The sequence below is a fragment of the Papaver somniferum genome, unplaced genomic scaffold (genome assembly GCF_003573695.1).
Source record: "Papaver somniferum cultivar HN1 unplaced genomic scaffold, ASM357369v1 unplaced-scaffold_117, whole genome shotgun sequence".
Classification (NCBI taxonomy): domain Eukaryota; kingdom Viridiplantae; phylum Streptophyta; class Magnoliopsida; order Ranunculales; family Papaveraceae; genus Papaver; species Papaver somniferum.
Window position 1 is genome coordinate 6,833,137 of NW_020620714.1, and position 9,246 is coordinate 6,842,382.

At 36.5% G+C, this 9,246-nt stretch overlaps 1 protein-coding gene across 2 annotated transcripts; it reads right to left on the reverse strand.

The window, feature by feature from the left end:
* Positions 1-3,593: 3,593 nt before the first annotated feature.
* Positions 3,594-8,894, reverse strand: LOC113329592 (pentatricopeptide repeat-containing protein At4g20770-like). 2 transcript variants are annotated; one of them, XM_026576454.1, is made up of 4 exons: positions 8,080-8,894; positions 5,986-7,965; positions 5,352-5,509; positions 3,594-3,917 (listed from the first exon to the last, which is right to left on the reverse strand). In XM_026576454.1, the coding sequence occupies exons 1-2, from the start codon at positions 8,777-8,779 to the stop codon at positions 6,422-6,424; spliced, it is 2,244 nt and encodes a 747-aa protein (XP_026432239.1). In that variant the 5' UTR covers positions 8,780-8,894; the 3' UTR covers positions 3,594-3,917; positions 5,352-5,509; positions 5,986-6,421. The 2 variants fall into 2 exon arrangements, with proteins under 2 accessions (XP_026432239.1, XP_026432238.1); XM_026576453.1 differs by having other exon boundaries at positions 5,986-8,894.
* Between the last annotated feature and the right edge of the window lie 352 nt (positions 8,895-9,246).

Consider the following 9,246-nt stretch of genomic DNA (forward strand, 5'->3'; position numbering starts at 1 on the left):
TATTTAACCTACTTACTGAACCAAATTCATGATGGAAATTTGGAAGATTCAAATGAGTAGGGCCATATTGGAAGATAGTCTGAGTAATTTACCAAATACAATGCATGCTCGAGAGAGATCTTGTTTGACATGCATCACTTATGTCCACATCCATCTCTTTGAAAATAAGTACAAAAATTACTCATCTAATAGAAAAGGCCAAATCCTAAGCAAATGATATTGTTTCAATATAGTCTTACATCTTGTATTTAAAGACTCGGTATCTATAGCTAAAATATAATGAAAGACAAATTTTATGGTCAATATACTCGAAAGTTGTATAAAATTGGACTACAAATAGAGATCTTTTTCATCATTCAATGTTTGACTTTATACATTTTTTTTTGGGTTTTCTTTTTTATAGTTCTTGGTGAAATTCCTTTTCCACCATTTTATTTCTTCTTGCTAAGTTTGCCTCACACCCATATATACACACAATTCAATATCAATTGATTATAAGGCTTTTCCATATCAAATTTCTCATTTATACTCACAAGGGATTTATTCCTTTTGAGACTACTTTTACAGAAAGAACTAGATAACTGATGCTTGAACTAGATAACTAATGAAAATATCACATTTCTTGACTAATTACTTAACATCATGAAATTACACGCATCTGTTTTAGAGAACTACATTACTGGACACTTGTAGTCTTGGACAACCCTCACTCAAATTAAAGATATAAATTTATCTTCAAAATATGGTAAACTTAAGTTTGTAGTATGGATAGAGGATTATGCATCTGTTTGACCACTATTAACTTTCAGTCAAAACACTGGTTGATGATTTTGACAAGACTAATCCAATAAAGTGATTTTTTTCCCTACTTTACATAGTAAAATTTTGATTATATGTAAGGTTACATAAATAGGCATACATACTCTTTTATAACTATTGGACTTTACACTTGATCATGATCAAATACCCTAAACCCTATAGCTAAAATCACTAATCATGACGTCTACAAAGATTGGGTGTTGAAGAAGTAATGTACCCTGAGCCTCTGACCTGAATTGTACTCTCCTTTTCTTATCTCTAGAACCAATTGTGAGAGACATGACACAATAAAACTCACTAGGAACACGGGTGATGGTACTGTATACTGTATTCTACTCCTCATTTCTCTACTTAATTGTTGTGATCTTCCAGATATCTATAAACTTAAATGTCACAATGACAAATACAATACACTCACACCAATTCAGTGGGGCAATTTATTACTCAATGACTATCTTAATTTGAAATCGTGGTTTTCTTTTTTGTGAAAGTTGGACGCGATCAAGGGATAGCTAGATAATGAATTAGAACAAACAAACTGAATAAAGCTTTACTGAGTAAGATGCATGATCAGATAATGTATACAGTAGCTAGGAAGGTTAGTAGCAGCTAGCTATAAGGCTAAACATGCATAAAATTCTCTCATGCATCAAGCATCATCCTCCCAACAACACATAGAAACAGTATTAAAAACCTAGCTACTGTATTATAGCTAGATGCTGTTGATGGGATATACATGTCTTTTTATTCTCTAGGCCTTGTTTGATAAAAATATGTGGAGTCAAAAAGAAAAGAATGGGAGATGTCATAGACAAATGATGACGTACTTTTGTAATGATGATTTTATCCTTAAATGCACCTCGCACTCCTTTCCCATTTGTCATATCATCACATTTAATGAATCGTATATACATATTTATTTTTTACATTTTTACTAACTAGTACTACTACATTTTTTCACCCATGTATGATGTGTCAAGAATGTAATTAGTTAGTAAGTTCGCGAATGATTCGCGAATCATTCGCGAATTTTTCCGTATCACGAATTTTACCGTCTTATTCGCGTACGTTTGCAACTCCGAACCCAAGTCGCGTATTATGTGGCATTTCCGAATTATTCGCGAACCGTTCACGAATTTTACGTATCCCGAATGATACGTCCGCTTAATTCGCCATAAATTCTTTAGCTTTTACTTTTCAAAGACTCCATTTTTTGGGATTTACTGCCTCCCGAGCATACACGACCGAATAGTAGACGTGTTGTGATTTTTATGAAACAAAAACGACTGAAGAGATTTGAAGGTGAAGGTGAGAGAGATCTCAAACTCACTAACCAAGCATCTAAACCACCATATGACGTCCTCTTGGATAACTAATGTTGTATATATTATTAATATCATCATATTAAGTTTATTTTTTCTTTAAATAACTCACACATATGCATAAAAATTGGTCTATGACCTTATAAATACAAATTATTTGTTATATATAGATACCGAATTTTCAGAGCCGAACTCACATTTATAAATCGAATCATACACGTACGTATGCCGTTCCGAATTACTGACGAATCACGTCTCGTTGACCGAATTTTGGACCGAATCTGAATTTTACAAAACCGTATAATACTCGTACGTTTGCCGTTCCGTACGTTTACCGAATCCCGAATTACTAACTAGGCTCCCTATAGTAATTGGGAAATCAGGTGTGATGCATGACCCTCTTCAAAAGAACCTTACTTCAAGATGGGTTTCTCCTAACCTCTGGAGAGAAAATTTGGAGTTTCTCCGAGAACCTTACTTCATTTGGGCTGTGAATGTCATAGTTTATTGGATCGATTTTTTTTTGAAGTTTTTTTAGTTTTTTTTTTTGGGTCACTTAAGAATGATTTTTACTACATACAAAGACAAAAATCCAAAGGTTACATTTGAGGATTGACCACCAGTCGACCTGATGTTTTTGGTTTTGTTGTATTAGGCTATAGAGTAGCGAAACATGGTAAAGGGATCAAAAGAGGGTGGGTCAAAATGAAAGGGATTCTTTGAATGTTGTTGGAATATATTCATCACAAACCAAATCAAAATTTCAAAAAAAGAAAGAAAAAAGATTATGCAAAAATTTCAGAAGTAAGCATTAATTTCGGGTTGTCTCTGTAGTCTCAGTAATCAGTACTCTCGTCTATGCAGCATCAGAATACCACAGCAGCAGCAGCTGAGGGTTGATCTCACAGTGTCTCTCCCTCTGACTGACCCCACAATGACAATTGCAAGAAATTTCATTTCATTTCTTTTTTTTTTTTTTTTTAATCTTCATTCAATTGAATGCCATTTTGCAGCATTTATTGGACAATGCCAACACAAGGAGAACATTTGAGGACTATTCAGAATATTATCAGACATTTCTTCTTCTCCTCCTTCCTCTCTCACTCCCCCCCTGCCATGCTACTTACTGTCTCCTGCAACAAACTTTCTCTTCCCTCTCTCTGTAAAATGTGTGTTGTTTTTGATGGTCCTCTCCAGACCTCAGAGAGAATAAGACCAAGGACCCATTATCCTTGACTATACCATCCATCCACCCCCTCTTTCTTCATCATTCCTTGAAATTTGACAAAACACACTTTCCAAAAACACAAGAACAGGAAACAGACAAGGAAAATACATAAGAGAAAGAATAAGCAAATGACATTTAATTTACATCCCTTTTGTCTATCCATCATCTTTCCTTCTCAAATAACAAAACTCAAAAAACCCACCACCACCCACACATCCACCAACCAAAACATAAAACCCCATCAGTTTTTCAGTGTTCATAAGACTGTTCATCACTCACTAGCTAACATTCAATTCACACAATGCATTCACTATATGATGCCCCATGCCAGTGTTTTTCTAATTTATTTTAAACAAAACTATTCCCTCAAAGCTGCTTCTTTTGAACTAACTTAGTGAGATGCTGACTGAGATATTTCACCAGGATTTCCCTTGATAAAAAAACCAAAAACAAAATGGAACATAAAGAGTACAGAAATCTTGGGTTTTCAATGTATTTACCAACTATGGTGCTGGTGCAGACTTGAATGAGTGCCATCAACATATTTCCTGCACTTACAATATGTCATACCAATATTAATTGACTGATACTGAACCAGTGGAACCCTATAAATTGATAAGCTAGAGGGAAAGCAATCACACATTCCCTTGGGTGTTTCTATATAACTATCTGCACTCTACAGTGCAACATGACAGTCATAATAGCCCTTCACATGCATATATGTAGTATCTCATTATCATACAGTTAATCATTGTAGATTATACTACATATGTACCATACACAGAGATTTTAGAGACTGTCAGATGAGGAATTCCGCCGGTAACCTCTATTCTTTACGGCCTTTTGAATGTTCTTCAAATACAGAACACTGCTAAGAATGTGCATCAAGTATCAGTGTATCACTAAGTATTGATATCTAGTACTTCACACGTTATGGAAGTATATTCAGGACCATTCATTAGGTCTTCTCTTTGGTCCCCAGCGGTATAAATGGCAAAAACAAAGAAACAAAGAACAAGAAACAACAGCCAGATGACAAGGAAAACAAAACTCTTACTTCTAATTTGTTTTTCTATAGAAATATTTGAAGCTTGAAAGGATATATTGTTTGAGGATCAAATGTCTATCAGCCTGACACTGAGAGAAAATAGAAGGCTGGCTAACTGGTCTGTGTAACGTGTACCAGATGTCAACATGGTTGCGCTGACTTGTTCTTCGCCCTTGGCCCCTTGCTATTTTCCTGGTTGTAAGCGTGAGTCCCACTTTCAACCCACTAAGCCGGAAGAAGGATTCGAACATGGATGTATTTTATAATGTAATACATCTTAAATAAAATTTAACCAAAATTGTAAACTTCGTAAAACCTTGTTTCCTTTACTCTAAAATTTTACATAGTTAGACAGGGGTTCGCACAGGCCATACACCTAAACAAACAATATCAGACCGTTTTACGAGGCAGACTGAAGTAAGGATAGAACTATTTGTACATAATTATTCAAGTCCTACTACTTAGAAGGTTAGACTTCTTGTTTGGAAAACTCTCAGTATGCTTACACGGTTTCACTGTGTTAATTTTCCAAATTCAGAAGTAGAGAGCCATTATCCATTACTATTTGACATTCAACAGTAACACCACTCATTTATGTCAGCATGTCATGTTTTATGCAAAAATGGACATCCAGCAGGCCTTAAAAGACAAAATGATTAGCAAATTAGGTCTCCAAATTTAAAATTAGGTAGAAAAACTAGATAACTAGCTTAAGAATTTCATCTAGAGGTTCATAACAAAATCTAATGTGTCTTAGGGTATCATATCACTAACAATTTATCCGTATATATGCACAACTATCGATCTATTTCATAGATTCCATAGCCATGGTAGACCACAATTCATTTTAACGAGGAAGTCTCCCCAAAAGAGAACTTAAGAATGTACTTGAATTCTACAAGGGAACTGAGAGAGGAGGGTATAGAATGTGTACCAGCATGGAAGACTTAAAAGATGGGGCACCAACTCCAAGATGAGGATCTGTCATCATACTTGAGCTTCTGTGACCAACCATAGTTCAATATGCTTTTCCAGGAGTTTCTTGGAGATATATCTGATGCGGAAGCTGGAAGAGAGAATGTGGCTATCCTTCTGGAAGACAATGATGGAGCACAGCAAATTAGCACACGATAACAAGTAAAAGGATGTGTCACACGGACAAATCTATCAAAAAAGCAAACTTTGGAAGCATGCCTCAAGCCAGCAACTGAAAATTGATAAGAATGTGATGAGTCTAACTCAAGCACATTATTCGATTCTTGGTCGAACTAATAGAGAACTACTACAGAGTAAACCCTACGGGTCACCAACCTAATTGGAAGATTTTGAAGTGTGAAACTACTGAACAGACAATATCTAACTGTATAAGAAATTACTAGGCAACTTTAACGATATCAGAATATAGGTACCATTAAGCTCTACAAAGCATCAAAAGAGGTTAGCATGTCCAAGGTAAGCCTGCTTCTTAATTTACCAAAAAAATTTAAGCACAAGTATATGACAAGCAACAGACATAAAGAGAGATGTAAGATATTAGTAAATGAACAGATACAGCCAACTTAACTTACCGTAGACAAAGTTGGCAGATGCCTGAGTTATTCACAAGCTCTTAACCCAAATGCACATATATCTTGTGATTTTGTGCTAAGTAAGCGACACTCTAAATCTTCTTAGAAAAGACAGCCCGGAGTCTATGAAATTGCGTAATTCGTGGAGACTTGAAAAAAAGAGCTGATGTTTTGCCGCTTACGGTATATATCTTCATCCGGCAGTTCAAGTTTCATCTGTTGATACATATATCTTGTGATTTTGTGCTAAGTAAGCGACACTCTAAATCTTCTTAGAAAAGACAGCCCGGAGTCTATGAAATTGCGTAATTCGTGGAGACTTCAAAAAAAGAGCTGATGTTTTGCCGCTTACGGTATATATCTTCATCCGGCAGTTCAAGTTTCATCTGTTGATACATTCTTGTACTTCCCTGGATAGTACTGTCCTGTTATTTACTCATCTAACTATATCACTAACTAAATTAAGATCATCTTCAGCCATAAAACAATTTTGTCCGTTCCGAGAACCAATCCAACTATAACCCGGACTCTTTTCAATCCCTCGTTCACACATTAGTTTCCTAACAGCTAATGCATCATCCCATCTTCCTAAAGATGCATATAAGTTGGATAAAAGCACATAAGGGGCCGAATTTTGTGGGTCCAGCTTAAGAAGTTGTTCTGCCGCTCTTCTGGCTAAATTTACATTAGCATGAACTCTACAAGAACTAAGTAAAACCTCCCATATTATAGGATCATTTTTAAATGGCATCTTATCAATAAGAACTTCTGCCTCAACAAATCGCCCAGCTCGACCTAAACAGTCAATAACGCAAGTGTAATGATCCACCAGTGGCTCCACGGAATGCTCTCGTTTCATGGAATCCAAGATTTCCATTCCCGTGTCAGCTAACCCTGAATGGCTACATGCTGTTAAAACTGCAATGAATGTTATGGAATCAGGTTTCTCACCGGATCGAATTAAATCTTCAAAGAGTTCAACAGCTTCATCTCCATATCCGTTCTGTGCATACCCATGAATCATTTCATTCCAAGCAACAATAGTTCTACAAAACATGCTATCAAAAAATATACGGGCCCCATCAACGTCACCACATTTTGAATAGACATCAATAAGAGCACTTCCTACGAAAATATTATTTGTATATCCATCTTTTGTAATCTGAGCATGTACCTGTTTCCCTTCAGATAAAGAAGCCAATCCAGAGCAGGAGTTGAGCACACTAGCATAAGAGAATTCAGTGGGGATCATGCCACTTTTTCGCATCTGCTTAAAGATAGTAAAAGCTTCTGCATTAGAAGAATTGAGAGACAAGCCAGTAATCATTGAGTTCCAACAGACAATATCCCGTTCCGGCATTTTACCAAAAATATAAATCGCTGTCTTAATATTACCACATTTTGAGTACATATCAATCAATCCACTTGAAACAAAAATGTCACCATGGAGATTCTCCTTGATTGAAAAAGCATGGACCTGCTTGCCATACTCAAGGACCCCCATTCCAGTGCACGAACTGAGAATACTGGCTATGGTGGTTCGATCAGGTGGTGTATTTAAGAATTGCATTTCTCTGAATAAGTTGATAGCCTCCCCATAGTTACCAAGCTGGGAATATCCAGAAACAATAGCATTCCATGATGTTATACTTGGATTTGATAACTTACCAAACATTTGACGACCAGTTTCAAGGTCCCCAGACTTGACACAGGCTGAAAGAGCATTTACGTAGGTGACCTCATCTGGTTCAAGACCATGGCAACCCATCAATAATACCATTTCCAGAGCTTTGTCAACTTTCCCTTGCAGCCCATAACCAGCTATTAGAACATTCCAAGAAACAACATTTGTTACTGCCAAACTGGCAAAAAGCATCTCAGCATTTGCCATATCTCCATGTTTTGCATACATGTCGATCAATGAATTGGCTACATGAAGATTTGTCTCAATCCCAAGTTTCATTATAAGACCATGTACACCTTGTCCATAAAAATTACGAGATGAGAACCCAGAATTCTCATTCGGAAAACACGATTCTCTTTTAGCACAAATACCAATAATACTTGAAAAAGCGATGGGATCAATCAGAATACCTTTTCTATGCATCTTCACAAACATTTCCAGTGCCTCATCAAATCGATCTGTCTGTGCCAGTCCACCCATCAAAGCAGTGAACGAAACTTCATTCGGACAAGACATATCATCAAAAGCACGAATTGCATTCACAATACTCCCACATTTTGCATACATTCCCACCAGAGCATTTTCAACATACACATTACAGTTAAGACCAACTTTGATAACATAACCATGACATTTCCTACCCTCCTCTTCACCCTCCACCAAACTCCCACATGCACTCAAAACACTAGTAAGCGTAAAATGCGACGCAACAAAACCCTGTCTTCTCATCAAACCATACAACTCCAGCGCCTTTTCTCCATATCCATTCCTCACTAGCGCACCAATCACCGTATTATACGAAACATCATTTCTCTCGGGCATTTTCACAAAAACATCATATGCATCTTCTGCTTTACCAGCTTTTGATAATCCACCAACCATAGCATTCCAGGTATACACATTTCTACTAGGCATTTTATCAAACACCTTCTGTGCCGACTCTAGATTCTTACACACAGAATATGTTTCGATTAGACGGTTTGATAAAAAGATATCTCCGAATAACCCATTTCTTAAAATTTGACAATGTAGTATCTTGTTTGTAATATGACTTTTCTTGTGTATACATGATTGCAAGAGATTGGCAATGTATGTTACCTTGCGTTCCATTTCCTCTGTTTTAAGGAAACAGAGAGATGTCAGAAGAAGTGTAGTTGAACTTCATCAGCAAGGTTGGGTCTTTAAAACGCCCAGAAATGATTCTTCCATTGATGTTGAAGTGAAACTCCTTAAACCATTAACAGGAGGATTAGAGACAAAATATATTGGTCAAGTTGGAGGAGAGTGAAGTTCGGTTAAACGATTAGCTGGGCTTGGGATTATTTTGGGTAGAGGTGAATATCTGAGTCCGAGTCCACGAATTCGATCCGGCCGCTCCGTTTTTCTTATTGCCGGTGGTATCCGACCCGTACGTTAGTAGACTGGATGCTGATGAAATTTGTGGCATCGAACGGATTTTGGATTGTATATGGTGTCTCAAAAATCCATTCAGAACACACACTTTTCATAAAATTTGTGTTTAGAATATTAGTTACACATGATCATTATATGTTCATTTTTTTACTGACCTATCTAAA